Raw genomic sequence first — 15,655 nt, forward strand, 5'->3', positions numbered from 1 at the left:
CAAGTTTCCTGAACAGCTCCCAGACAGAAAACTCCAATCTCACACTGTCTCAATGGCAATGCAGCTACAAAGACAAATTGTTCCTGTTCATTTACTGTACTTATATGTGACGGACGCCTGTTTAAACACATTCCTTGCTTCACAGGTTAAATAGTGAACTTACCTTGTGTAGTACTCCAGTCCAAGCCACCCACAAAAAGTTTCCTAAAAATGTGTAAACAAATGACCAGTCATTGACCACTACTTTCAGAGTCCATCTTAAAAACTACTAGCACCATCATGGTACTGTTATATGCCAATAATAAGCTTTTCATTATGCTAACATGTCAGGTTGATTGACTGTAACAGAATGCAAAAATCCAATGTCTCGGGAAGATTCAAATCAGTTTCCGAGGATAACAACAGCTGAGTAACCAGCCAACTACACAGATATTACACAACTCACAACGTTGCCACCAAGGCAGATGCTGCACGACAAGAAATAAACAAATCTCGTGTGCTGTCATGTGGCTAACATAAGCCCTGATTGGCCCCTGGGTGTCATTTTCCTCTCCAAAGCCTGGCCGGCTTGGTCCCGACAATAAAGGTCTTGTTTTGAATCCTGCTGCCACGTACCCCGGCAAAGAGCGATAGCATTTAGCAGCAAGCTAACGTCAATAGCGGGCAAACAGTGGAGGAGAAGCTGCAGCACTCTCTGTTCCTCCTCGGTCTCCAGCCTGCACTGTGGTGGACAGACACTGTGGTGGTGGAGGCTGGAGACCGAGGAGGGAACAGAGTGCGGCAGTTTCTCACAATGACATTTTTCAAAACAGAAAAAGAAAAATCAAGAAAACTGGTTTGACCTCCTCACGTTACTGAACACAAGTATTTTCAAGCCACTGCGAAGCAAACTGGCACCCCGATAACTAAGGTTTCGGCGCTGGCAGAATTAGAAGTTTAACGTCGGTTTTCACGGCAGCTTGCAGCCAAATAGCTAGCAAGTTGACGTAGATCTTTACCAAGAGCAAAGTCCACATCAGTGTTAAATGTAGTGCATTAGCGCTAGCGGCGTGTTGATGCTCCATCCTCCCACTAACGCCCGCTAAATGTCCTCGCACACTGGCCAATTCAAGAAGCCACTTTCGCATCGCTGGGCTAACGGTAGCTAAGCTAGCTGAGTGGCTCCAGCTCATTGAAAACAGTACTGCGAAAAGTAACTAGACTAACACAAATTCCTTTAACACGCGAAGTGGCAGCACACCAGACTACTATGACCAATTAGACCACAAGCAAAACTAGTAACAACAACGCTATCTTAATCACTGGTGACACTTTTTGTCGTCTTTCCCCAGGCTAGCCATCTCGCTAACTTACTACGGACAGACGGAGCTAGCTTAGCTTAACCAGCTAACGTTAGCTGTCAAACGCCAGCTGAGAAGACAGCTGACAACTACAAGTTACGATCCAATTGATAGTTGACCGCGTTCACAGTGACATTCTTTGTTCAGATGATCTTACCCGATTTCATCTCCGGCTAAGTTGTTGTTCATTTCTGAGGCTAAAGCGGGGGGCTGGCTGGCTGTCAGAGCTCTGGATGACCGGTGTATTTGCTTCAGTACTGCCCCTCTCCCTCTCTCTCTCCAGACTGAGAGCGGAGGAAGGTCACTCCGCTTTTTGGTTCAAACTGCTCTGTGATGGTGCTCTGCGCAATGACGACGCGCACCACGAGCCCTGCAGGGGGCCAAGCGCGCCCTTTAAAGGGACATTACACCCAATCTGTCCTAACTACACATACACTTTTTTCAGATGCGTCAATTCACTGAACTCGCAGGTTTATTTATTTATTTATTTATTTATTTATTTATTTATTTATTTACCATGACGTCCCATTGAGAACAAGGATGGGACAATGAATAGTGATATTAGCTAACGCTCCCTTTTATTCTGCTTTAATCACAAATGAGACCCTTGACCATCACAATTCCACAAGCTCTCCAAGAAAATCATATTATTTCCACTTTGCAATGACATTTTTAAATTGGCGTTTATATTCAAGCATGCCATCGCTAGACAGTTTTGTGGTTCGGAAATAAACATAATTCTGCACAATCAGACTTTATTGTCATTGACCTTTTATTTATTAAATCATAATTGGTGATGATCATGATTGATGATATCAAATTGTGAACCCCATATTTCATATTGAATCATATTATGAGATAAGTAGCCTACAGGTATGTTGTCCCATCCGTAGGCTACTGTCTCTTAAATCATCAATAGCCATCTTATAAAAAATAAAACCTTTGCCAATAATGCTAATTTGACTCTGAACAGGTGAGTCTTGTTGGACAACTAAATGTCAGTATCTTGTCCACGGCTGTGTTGGCTGCAGGCAGACACAACATCAGACCCTGTCCATCACACTGCTAACTCAATAACTTCTTACAACTGGTGATTATGAATGACTTTCTCAATTACCAGGCAGACCTGGCCAAGAGAGGCAGCATAACCCATTAAAAGACAAACCCCACACAAGTGACAATGAAATGTAAAACATGAAATAGAAATAAAACCTCCCAAGTGACACATAATCTAGTGCAGTGGTTCTCAAAGTGCGATCCGGGGACCCCCAGGGGTCCTTGGGTTCCAGGGGTCCCCAGCAAAAAGGGGAATAATTTATTTTCACTATACATGTAATTCCATCCATAAGTAAGACTATGACAGAATGTATGACTATTTTGGTAATGCGTTTCAAACACTTTCTGCAATAAAACATCTAAAAGCAAAGATGGTGGACCCTATGACAAAATCGTATCAAATGGGGGTCCGTGGTCTAATTTGTGTCCGTTTAGGTAAACATAAAGTCCCACTGATTGTCACACACCTGAGTGTGTGAAATTTGTTCTCCGCATTTAACCCATCCCCTGGGGGAGCAGTGAGCAGCAGCAGTGCCACGCTCTGGAATCATATGGTGATCTAACCCCCCAAATCCAACCCTTTGATGCTGAGTGCCAAGCAGGGAGGCAAATGGGTCCCATTTTTATAGTCTTTGGTATGACTCGGCCGGGGATCGAACTCACAACCTCCCAGTCTCAGGGCGGACACTCAAACCACAAGGCCACTGAGCTGGTGAAGGGGTCGTTGGCGTGAGCAAGTTTGAGAACCACTGATCTAGTGTGACAAGAACAAAAACAAATGACAGCCTAAAACAAGAGGAGCTTTCAGTGCCCATTTAATGTCGGAGCCAATAACATGAGTGGCTGAAGTCTGACAGAGTTCTGCAGCTCAGTCCAGGACCATGGACCAACATCAAACACATTCTTCTTGCCACTGTCTGTACCAACACTGTCTGTACCATCACTGTCTGTACCATCACTGTCTGTACCATCACTGTCTGTACCAACACTGTCTGTACCATCACTGTCTGTACCATCACTGTCTGTACCAACACTGTCTGTACCATCACTGTCTGTACCATCACTGTCTGTACACTGTCTGTACCAACACTGTCTGTACCATCACTGTCTGTACCAACACTGTCTGTACCAACACTGTCTGTACCATCACTGTCTGTACTATCACTGTCTGTACCATCACTGTCTGTACCATCACTGTCTGTACCATCACTGTCTGTACCATCACTGTCTGTACCAACACTGTCTGTACCATCAGTCTGTACCATCACTGTCTGTACCAACACTGTCTGTACCATCACTGTCTGTACCATCAGTCTGTACCATCACTGTCTGTACCAACACTGTCTGTACCATCACTGTCTGTACCAACACTGTCTGTACCAACACTGTCTGTACCAACACAGTCTGTATCATCACTGTCTGTACCAACACTGTCTGTACCATCACTGTCTGTACCATCACTGTCTGTACCATCACTGTCTGTACCAACACTGTCTGTACCAACACTGTCTGTACCAACACTGTCTGTACCAACACTGTCTGTACCAACACAGTCTGTACCATCACTGTCTGTACCAACACTGTCTGTACCAACACTGTCTGTACCATCACTGTCTGTACCATCAGTCTGTACCATCACTGTCTGTACCATCACTGTCTGTACCATCACTGTCTGTACCATCAGTCTGTACCAACACTGTCTGTACCAACACTGTCTGTACCAACACTGTCTGTACCATCACTGTCTGTACCAACACTGTCTGTACCATCACTGTCTGTACCAACACTGTCTGTACCATCACTGTCTGTACCATCACTGTCTGTACCAACACTGTCTGTACCATCACTGTCTGTACCAACACTGTCTGTACCATCACTGTCTGTACCAACACTGTCTGTACCATCACTGTCTGTACCAACACTGTCTGTACCAACACTGTCTGTACCATCACTGTCTGTACCAACACTGTCTGTACCATCACTGTCTGTACCAACACTTTGTATCTTGCAATAGACCCATGATTGGAGGATGTTAGATTGTTCCTTGTATGTCAGTGAAAAATGTACACATGCAATTGGCTAAGGATTGGCATTTAGCAAGTTATGGTAACGTAGGGGGGCATTGTAGCGCAGTGATAGCGTTGTCGCCACACAGCAAGAAGGTCCTGGGTTTGATTCCTGCCTGGGATGCTGTGAGCGCTGAGGGTGTGTCCCCATTCCCATGTCCTCCCTGCCCCCAGCCCAGGGGGGCAGTGAGGAGTTTGCATGTTCTCCCTGTGCTTCACTGGGGTTTCCTCCAGATAAGAACTGCCCACCAAAAACATGCAAAGAAAAGTTATGGTAATGTATATGACAGAGAGATAATACCTACAGATGTGCAGCTGCAGATTTGCAGATGGAGGAAACTGATGTACAGAAAATAGTGACAATGAGCACTGTAACACTTTACAATTATAATAACAAACATAAACCTTTTAACCCTATGGCCCCTTTCACTCGCCCACCCCCCTCCAACACCACCCATATCCCCCTAGCCACTATTCCCACCCACCCCTCGAATCCTGACTCTCTAGCACCTTCCTATCCCTATGGCTCCTCTTCAAATCCTGTCTTTCTACGACCTTCCTATCCCGAGCTACGGCCATTTTCCCACTAAACTCACTAAACATCCATGACTGACTGACTGTCCTGACTTTTCCATCCCATGACCCTGGCGGGGCCGCTGGTCCAGCGCTGCGGCAAAAACGTCACAGTTATGACACTTGGTATCACTTAGACTGAAGTGCGGTGACGCATATGGCAATGGTAAAAGATGTAAGACAAATACATACATACAAATACATAAATCATACATTCTACACATATTCTGCAGTTGAAAGTGTTGGTTGTGTACGTTTATAAGGCCCCAACTTGCTCTTTTCTTATTTGTTATTCTTTGCTGTTGCTGTTACGATTCATTGCTGGAATGACCCAAATTCCCCATGGGGATCATTAAAATCACATCGTAATTTATCTTAAAGGTTCGGTGCAGTGAGACTTGCATTTCTGTATTTCATGGTATAATGGAACAAAGGACCTGTTAATGTAAAGTTACCCAGATGATTATAACTGATTATAACTGTCACAGTCTGTCAGCACTGTAGAAATCTGACTAACGCTCTTTGAGAAAACTCAACAGAATTAAACTCATATAGAAGTTCAATCTGCTTCCTGGTGCAAATGATGTCACCTACACCCAGGTGGTATTAATGAATGCTCTATTGGCCTGATATCAGACAGAACTGTCAACTCGTTACACTCTTCAGTCTGACATTGCTTCCACTCCACACCAATTTCCGTGGGGGAGGAGTGTTTGATTTTCCTTAACCAATCACTAGAGACCAACGTATCCACGTTAGTCCCCGCCTGTGACGATGATTGGCTAATCATTAGTCCCCCAGCCCTCTTGGATCGATCATTTTTCAACCAAGAAACTGCTGTTTCATGTCACGATGTCCAGAACAGAATCAGTCTACTCGGTGGAGTGGGCTGATTCAAAGGTCTGGACCCAGGCAAGTATCTCATAGTCTGTCAGACAATAGCCAGCCAGCTACTTGCCAAACTAGCCCAAATATCTCCTCAATTTTTCCATTGTTGCTGGGTGCAGATTAAGTTCCAAGTCAGGATATTTGTTCCAAAAATAGAAATACTGTCTGCAGTGGAAGGTTCGGCTTTCATTCGATTTGTAGCATCTAACATCAAATGCCGATGCAGGACAACTACAAGGCAGGTGACCGTGGCAGTGAAGAGAGAGCTGACCCCACAAAGCAAAGGTCGGTCTTCCTTCCGACCCTTTACCCGTGGTCACAACCTTTGGATAGATCGTGAATAAAAGCGGCCAGAATAAGGTTTCTCTGCAGGGTGTCTGGCCTCACTCTTCATGTTAGGCTGACGAGTTCAGCGATACAGGAAAAACTCAGTCAATGCTGGTCCTTCATATTGTGAGGAGCCAGTTATGGTGGGTCGGGCTCCTGGTAAGGATGCCACCCGACCTAACCCTAACCCTAACCTACCTGAGTGCTTAGATCCAAAGTGTCTACAGAAAAGGCCAACCAGCCCAGGCTCATACCGATCATATTAAGGATCAAATTTGTGGACGAGGTCATCGCCATCTGAAAAAGAAGGGTTGTGAAGGCCCGCGTGGCGCGCTGATGTTTTGGAAGTTGAGCTTCAGGACATCTTTATGGCCCTGCTTACGGTCTGGTCAACAAGTCCGGAAGTCGGGGGGAATGGCAATGGGATTTTAGTATGGGGATTTCTGTTGAATGCATGAAATAAGGTCTGTGCTTAACAAAAGTTTATGAAACAGCGAAGTTTGTGTTCAGCAAAATAATCTTCACAAACGAGTACCACTTTTTTTTAAACACGTTTTTTTTTTTTTTACGTGATTTTCAGAAAACACGTCAAAATACATTAAATGGTGCAAAGCACATACAGTTATGGAAAAGTAAATCTGTGCAATTATCTGCCCGCGCCTGGGTCGTGTGCGTACTACACGCACACGACCCAGGTATAACAGAACCCTTCCCCGCTGTTGTTGAAATAAATCCCAGAGGAAACACTGAGACTAGAGGAAAATATAAAATGGTACATAATGTGGGCTCCCTTCAACATCGTCCATGAGGATATGGTACAATATCACAGGGTGTGATGTGAGGGATTCATTCGTTCAAGTGCATCTATTCTTGGACTCCAGGAAGACTAGCTGTCGTCTAGGCGTCAGCTAATGGGGATCCTTTTTAATAAACAAATTATAGACAAAATCTATGTGGGAATTTCCATATGCATGCACAGAATTTCAAAAGGAGTATAGTGTTTTATTCAAAAGTATTCTAATAAAATAAATAATAAAATTCACCTCTGATTTCTCAGGTCAAATCAAGTGATTTATTTCATGTTTTTATAGCAACTGTGCAGAAGAGCACAGGAGTGAAACCAGCACAACACAACATGGCAGTGTGAGTGGAACTGAAGCCAAACATACAGTATGTAAAACTAACTGATAACAGATAATAACCATGCATCATTAACCCCATGCATTAAGACATGAGATTGCTCCATATCTTCAGGCTACCTGTATCTCCATGCAAATAGCAGCAAATAAAGGCAGAACCTCGACAGAGGTGGTGCTAAAAAAAAAAGTATAGGCTCAACCCGGGTCGTCCCGTTTTTTGACCAGTGGAAAGCAAAACAAGGAGAGTAGAGCCGGGTCGAGCTGCGCCGATACCAACGGTGGAAATGAGCCATAAGTGATTACAGAACACTTCAAAGCTATCCATTAAAGGAACACTCCGCCCATTTTCAACCAGCTTTGTATCATTAGAACATCAGTAGTATATCAGAAAACTGTAAACGGTTTTGAAGTCTGTCATTTAATTTGACAGTTATTGAGTGTTAAAGTGTGGACCAGTGACATCACTAGTCCACACTAACTCAAATTAATAACTCATTAACTCAAATCAACTCTCAATAACTGTCAAACTAGATGAATGTGGAATAGTTTGACAGTTATTGAGAGTTGATTTGAGTGAATGAGCCAGAGCCCGCCTACGGCCGCCGCTGATTCGTCGAGCCGGCATGGCTCGACCAATCATCTTAACTGCCTGTGCAGGTCCAGACCGTCACGGAGAACCAAATGCAATGTGAGTTCACGTGACGGGCGGTTTACCAGGCTAGTACCAGTCGGCCCACTGTCCTATACAATAAAGGCAAAATGCCCCCAAAAATAATCTAAAAAACAAACAAACTATCTAACGTCACTACAGGCTGCCGACGTCATAACCTCCTTGGCTGTGGCCCGACAGAGCCTATCTCATCGTGACATCGGGACAATGACATTGCGTTGGAGATAACACCCACACTAATGAGGGTTTCTAAATTCCAATCATGGAAGTTGGAAACCCTCATTAGTGTTTTGCTTGCACCTGTTTACCCTGCCTGTTCGACACAAAATGGTCCCCGTGAAAAGGGTCTATACCTCCTGTTGCTGACTGGTATCTAAGGTTAATCTTATTTACTGGAGCAGTGAACAACATATCCATAGCATGAGAAGCTGACAGGATGGTAATGATTGTTCCAGATATTAGTCAGTTGTTACCAGGGGCACATGTGTTATAGCTTATGAAAAGCTTCAACGTTCATTAATTTAAACAGCCATGAGTGCAGTTATTGCAGAATAGACTCATTTGGATTTGACTGGATCTGAGGCTGATTTGGCTAAAGGACTGGCTATTTCCTCCCACTGAAATGTTTTAAAACAGGCGAATTATTTTCCATACTGCGTAGGAAGCAATCTGGAAATATGTACAGGAAGACCTAATCAGACTAATGTACCTCAAAAATGACCCATACCGTGTTTTCAGAATCAAAAGTTGAGCTGTTATCTCCATCATCACCACCATCCCCACCATCATGGTCACCTGTGTGGCTGTCGAGGGGGTGCTACAGAGAGGAGAGACACCAATAGCTATTATTAGTTAAGAGAGGCACTGGATTTAAATTGTTAAACCAGTTTCTGTGAAAGGGAAAATATTGTGTATAACTAATGTAGTTTATATCAATTTCTAGCCGTGTTAGCACAACTGCTACTACAGAGGCATGTACAACAGCTTCTGCAAAATTGAAAATAGATTTATTTTTGCAATATTTCTGAGGTGATAAAATATGACTGGACAAGCTTTGTGATGTGTTGCTTAAAGCATAAATTGCTATCAAACAGGACACCAAGATTATTTGCAAGTTGCAGCAAGCTTAAGACATCCCAATCTGGGCACCCAGTCTGACAACTAGTAAGTGGAATCGAATCGTTGACAGATGAATCATAATCGAATCGAATCGTGAGGCCAGGAAAGATTCACAGACCTACTGACATCATGTTAGACTTTGATTACTCAACTATTAAAGTGTTATACAAGACCTTTGATATCAGAGACACCATTTAAAAGTCAAAGCCGCACCTCAACGTCAGAGTCCATACTTGAACCTGTTCCAACGCTGTCTCTGGCCATGTGGTCCTCAGGGGGCTGATGTGTAAGAGAGGAGACAATAGGTAGCAATAGTTTAAATGGGTGTTTCATTTGAATCATTATGAGAGTAGACATGAAATAAAAGAGTGAGTGAACCTACTTTTTCAGGTTCAACGTTCAACCTCCCCTCTTCCTCATCGCTGTCATCTCCAGTGTGTCCACTGGGTTGCTAGGAAAACAAAACAAAACAACAATTTATATAGAAAACTCTATATTTGGCTTTTAGGCACACCTGATGTCTTATGGTCTTCATGGTCTAGCTCTGGACCTCAGAGCTAGACCATGATTTCTGAGCTGTTAAATGCTGACGCACCTCAACGTCAGAGTCCATAGTTGAACCTGTTCCAACGCTGTCTCTGGCCATGTGGTCCTCAGGGGGCTGATGTGTAAGAGAGGAGACAATAGGTAGCAATAGTTTAAAGTGGTGCTTAAAGGGATAGTTTGTATTATTTGACGTGCAGTTGTATGAGCTACTTATCGATAGTGTGTTACCTGCAGTAGATGCCAGTCGCAGCTGCCGCACAGGAGCAGAGCAGCAAAGCGTATTTTAGCAGATGATAGCTTAAGACGCAGGGAAGATGGCATAAGAGCTGCGCAAACGATTGCGCCTGTACGACGATAGGGCCCTAAATCTTCTCAACCGTAGAACTTCCGCATGCCGCACACTGTATCACTCTACAACAGCACATTGATCAACAGTGATCTGTGGTGTAATACCGTGTGCTGCATGCGTAGGAATACAGAAGTGCTACGGTTGAGAGTAGCATCAAAGGAAAGGCCAGGGCTGATTTGCGGCAAGGTAAAGCACTGAAAATGTTGTTAATATAGCGTACACTTCAACTGATAGTGATTTGTTTAGGTCGGCCTTCTTTTAGGTGGCTAAAATACGTTTTGCTGATGGTCACCGTTCACAGCAGTACATTGCTCTACTTCCCTGATGCGACTGCTCTGTAAACTGCGGGCGCGCTCCGCGCTGACTAGGCTCTACTGCAGGTAACACACTATCGATATTGATAAGTACATCATACAACCCCATGTCAAATAATCAGAACTATCCCTTTAATCTGAATAATTATGAGAAAAGATATGAAATAAATTAGTGATTGAACATTTTGTTCAGGTTCAACGTTCAGCGTCCCCTCTTCCTCATCGCTGGCATCCACAGTGTGTCCACTGGGTTGCTATAAATAAATAAATAAACAAACAAATATCTATGAGACAAGGCAAAATATATGAAGTGTGCTTATAGAGCCAAATGTTGAGTTAGACCATGATTCTGAGCTGTTAAACCATTTGAAATGCAAACTCACCTCAAAGTCAAAATCAAAGCCTGCGGCCCTGCCATCACCGTCTCTGTCCGTGTGGTCCTCAGGGGGCTGCTGTATAAGAGAGGAAACAATAGGTTAAGTAAGGTAAAGGTAAAGTCCCACTGATTGTCACACAATGTGTGAAATTTGTTCTCCGCATTTGACCCATCCCCTGGGGGAGCGGTGAGCGGCAGCGTGCGCCGCGCTCGGGAATCACATGGTGATTTAACCCCCCAATTCCAACCCTTTGATGCTGAGTGCCAAGCAGGGCGGCAAATGGGTCCCATTTTTATAGTCTTTGGTATGACTCGGCCGGGGATCGAACTCACGACCTCCCAGTCTCAGGGCGGACACTCAGACCACAAGGCCACTGAGCTGGTTAGCAATAGTTCAAAGTGGTGTTTTTGTTCATTATGAGAAAAGACATGAAATAAACAGAGTGAACCTACTTTTTTCCTCCACCTGTTGCGTTGGCGCTGAGGTTTTGGCTCACAGGCAGGCTTTGTTGGTGCGGGCACTCTATAGGATGAAGGCGGACAGACGACAGCCACAGACTTCACAGGAAAAATCTGACTCCCGTTAGCACCACCCTAAGGAGAAGGTTAATTCATTTTCTTGAATTATTTCATGTTTTAGATAGATGTCAATAGAAACAACTGATGTTAATGAGGCGAGGTGAGGCTTACCAAGATGTCCATGTACATCTGTTCTGCCTTCGCAGCCGGCACACATCGTCTTCGCTCACGACACCTGTACCGTGTGTCTGGTACCAGAGAAAATAGCAAAATGAAGTCAATGTGCCAAGAACATTAGCAAAATGCTAGTAAATTAATTGGGGTATTAATACCTTGGCGATGCTGATGTGGAAGTTTAGCAATAAGCTGGGATGGAACTGGAGTGGGCCTGGGTGGTGCCAGGCTGTGGGAGGTGTGTCCACTGGGTTGCTGGGGAAAACAACATTATATTAATAAACACACTGGGAACGGCTGCTTTCACTGACAACGCTAAAGAAGGCAAGTTTGGCTGAAACATCCGTTGTAGCTGTCAAATGCCGAGATGATGGATTAAAACTTTAAAAGGACATTCAAGTGTGCTGGCTGTTCTCTCCTACCAGTGATGTGATCAGGCCTCTTAGTTCTAGTTAGAAGATGGGCAGCTGAGTCCTGTACGGTCGGTAGATGTTTTAAGTTTTTTTTTTGTTGTTGTTGTTATTACTAAGACACAAGAAAAGGCTGTTGCAGTAGTCAAGGCACGAGGAGATACAAGTATGTACAACAGCTTCTGCAAAATTGAAAATAGATCAATTTTTGCAATATTTCTAATGTGATAAATGACTGGACAAGCTTTGTGATGTGTTGCTTAAAGCAGAGGTTCTCAAAAGTTTTTCAGCCAAGGACCTTACAAGATAGAAAATATACCGGGGACCCCCTCATTCTGATTTGTGATTTTGGGCTAAGCTTAATTGTTTCCACGGTAACGTGCTTGACTTTTAATTTGATAGGTTTGTTATTAGATTTTAGATTTAAAGCATAAACTATTTTCGTTGAACTATGAAGACTTTGCAAAAAATATATACATTTTTTTTTTATTACACTACATTTACATAACGTCATTTAGCAGACGCTTTTGTTTTGTCCAAAGCGACTTACAATATCACAATTTGTCAACAGTACAGAAAAACCACTATGCAGCACAATCAATGAGAGCCAAGATATTTTGATAGACTAGCACCATGTAGGAAGTAGTTTGAGAAGGAATAAGTAACATGTAGCATTTTATTTTTTAATAAAAAAATATATATATATATATATATATATATATATATATATATATATATATATATATATATATATATATATATATATTTTAACCTGAAAACTTCTGCGGACCCCCATTTGAGAACCACTGGCTTAAAGCATACATTGCTATCAAACAGGACACCAAGATTATTTGCAAGTTGCAGCAAGCTTAAGACATCCCAATCTGGGCACCCAGTCTGACAACTAGTAAGTGGAATCGAATCGTTGACAGATGAATCATAATCGAATCGAATCGTGAGGCCAGGAAAGATTCACAGACCTACTGACATCATGTTAGACTTTGATTACTCAACTATTAAAGTGTTATACAAGACCTTTGATATCAGAGACACCATTTAAAACTCAAAGCCGCACCTCAACGTCAGAGTCCATACTTGAACCTGTTCCAACGCTGTCTCTGGCCATGTGGTCCTCAGGGGGCTGATGTGTAAGAGAGGAGACAATAGGTAGCAATAGTTTAAATGGGTGTTTCATTTGAATCATTATGAGAGTAGACATGAAATAAAAGAGTGAGTGAACCTACTTTTTCAGGTTCAATGTTCAACCTCCCCTCTTCCTCATCGCTGTCATCTCCAGTGTGTCCACTGACTTGCTAGGAAAACAAAACAAAACAACAATTTATATAGAAAACTCTATATTTGGCTTTTAGGCACACCTGATGTCTTATGGTCTTCATGGTCTAGCTCTGAGAGGTCCTGGACCCTCAGAGCTAGACCATGATTTCTGAACTGTTACACGCCGACGCACCTCGATGTCAGAGTCCATACTTGAACAAGGGGCACTTTCTCTGCCTGTGTGGTCATCAAGCCACTGCTGAGGGGACTTGGGGAGAAAATAATAGTTGGCATAGCTCAACACAGTAATTTAGTTCAATGAATCAGGACCTCGTCACCTATACAGTGACCTTTAAAATTGTCCAGCATGTACAAATGTGATCTTACCTCTGGATGATTCCAGACCTTGCCATCTTCAATCAAATCAGAATCCGAGCTGTATAGATGTTGGTTATTGCAGTTTAATAGATACACATCTCTAATAATCTATAAACAAAAGGGGACATTCACACCAAAAGTGTTTTTTTCAGTCAGAACGCTATGAAAATCATGTTGAGAGCGCTTCCATTGTGCACAAAACAGCGCGCGGAGCTGGTTTTTTTGCGCTTTGTTTTGTTTTCCCCTGTAGTCACGTGCAGTACACTTTTGGGCACAAGGACCACACGGACGGCAGCCAGCTGGTTTTGTCTGTTTGATGTTGTTCACTGTCAACATGAAAGCCAGATTATTGATTTTCAGCTTTAAAACGCCCAGAGCGCTCCGCCAAAAAAACGAGATGCCACCAGCATTTAAACGCCAGGTGCGTTCCTTGAAAGAGGAGCACGTTTAGTGCGTCCTTACATTGAGAATGAATTGCAGAAAGGTGCTGGCAGCTGCAAAAACTCTTTTGGTGTGAATGTCCCCTAAAAGGGACTTTTTTTTTACTCATATTTACCTGTCTCCACCAACATTGGGATCTGAAATAAAGTCAATAATATTTTGGTAAGTGAAACTCACAAATACACATGTTCAACCCCACATATTTATAATAAATAGGGATGCATGATATATTGGCAAATGTATCTGTATGAAAGACATTATTTTTCCCCAATTCACATGCCGCTCCTACGCTTTCAGGTGGAGGCGGGTTGCCGGGTAAACCGGCAACCCGCCCGGAGGAACGAAAGGCATACAACAATTACCCACCAACCCGCGTTCACAACTTTCACAGGCGCAGATCCCATTTTACGGCTTTCAAGGCCGGTGTGAAAGAGGCTACAGTGTTTACATGTGTTTTTCAGTATATACAAAATGTGGTTATCGGTATCGGCCAAAATTGTCATATCAGTACATCCCTATATTTAAATCTTTAGCACTTTTCAAATACACATTTACTCACATTTAGCTGCACACCAATGCAACCAAATGTGTTACTAGTACTACTGCTGCTAAGAGGGGGAGAATTTTAGCTGGCATTAGCCTATTTCACATCCCACCCAAATCACCGATTTTGTGTCTAAAAGCAGGAAGTAAACGGGTGCAAGCAAGATATTGATTTGCACTGGAACACCTAAATGGTGTTCAAAAAGTTGGAAACCCTCATTAGTGTTCTGCTTGCACCTGCTTTGCTTCCTGCCTTTTAGCCCCCATTCACACAGGACGCCGAAGCAATGCTCAACCAACGCTGAACCCACAAGTTTCATTTAGGCGTCCTTGTTAACAGGCGAGGCCGAAGCTTGAAGCTGCCATGCTGCCCAGGCATGAAGTCAATGGGATTTGTGGGCGTGTTCAAGGCGTGCCGAGGAGGCGCTGAGAGGAAAAGAGAAGGCTTCTTGTGTGAACGGTTAGGTGTCAGTTCAGCGTGTGCCTGCTTCAAGCTTCAGTTCTACTTACGTTCGGCATCCTGTGTGAACAAGGGCTTAGACACAAAATGGGTGATTTGGGTGGGATTTGAAATAGGCTAATGGTAGCAAGGCAGGTTGCTAGATTTCAAAACTGACTGGCTAAGTTTGGCTATAAACGTCCACTTTCTACCACTACCATTACCAATTTTCTCCATACGGTATTTAGTGGTCCGGGGTAAGGGCGTGTTGTCATCTCGCAAATATCGTCTGTACATCCTCCTCTTCTTTTGAGACGGCACGTTGTCATCTTGCAGATGTCGTCTGTACATCCTCCTTTTCTTATGAGGCGGCTCCATTTTAAAGGACGTTATGCCCAAGCACCCTAAAAAGAAGGAGAAGACATCATCACATTACAGTATTCCAATTTTGCATTGGGGCCAGTTCTATTGAAGAGAATGGGGCGGGCAGAGTAAATCCCACTATAAACCGTCATCTGTGTTGTTTCCCCTTTGAATTCTTCCACCAGATTAAAGAAAACACATTACTGATTTGTTGGGCTCCAAACAGTTTCAGGGGAGGCTCAGTGAATGGAAGTGGAAAAAAGTATTACATTAGTTATTATTACATAAGTTATCAAAAGGAGATCACATAGAATACCGTCAATGAATGTGTGTGGTTTAGTTATAGAGAT

At 43.3% G+C, this 15,655-nt stretch overlaps 1 protein-coding gene across 2 annotated transcripts in view; it reads right to left on the reverse strand.

Annotated features, from left to right (window-relative positions):
• Positions 1 to 1,615, reverse strand: part of LOC310785853 (DAZ-associated protein 1-like) — a 35,483-nt gene extending 33,868 nt beyond the window's left edge. For both annotated transcript variants that reach the window (XM_083647012.1, XM_083647011.1), the window contains exons 1-2: positions 1,498 to 1,615; positions 164 to 204 (exon numbers count right to left, since the gene is read on the reverse strand). In XM_083647012.1, coding sequence (XP_083503138.1) covers positions 164 to 204; positions 1,498 to 1,529 — 73 coding nt within the window. In that variant the 5' untranslated portion in view covers positions 1,530 to 1,615. The remainder of the gene's footprint in view (positions 1 to 163; positions 205 to 1,497) is intronic.
• Positions 1,616 to 15,655: the final 14,040 nt, after the last annotated feature.

The sequence above is a fragment of the Poromitra crassiceps genome (assembly GCF_964638095.1).
Source record: "Poromitra crassiceps genome assembly, chromosome: 12".
In the NCBI taxonomy this organism is placed as follows: Eukaryota; Metazoa; Chordata; class Actinopteri; order Beryciformes; family Melamphaidae; genus Poromitra; species Poromitra crassiceps.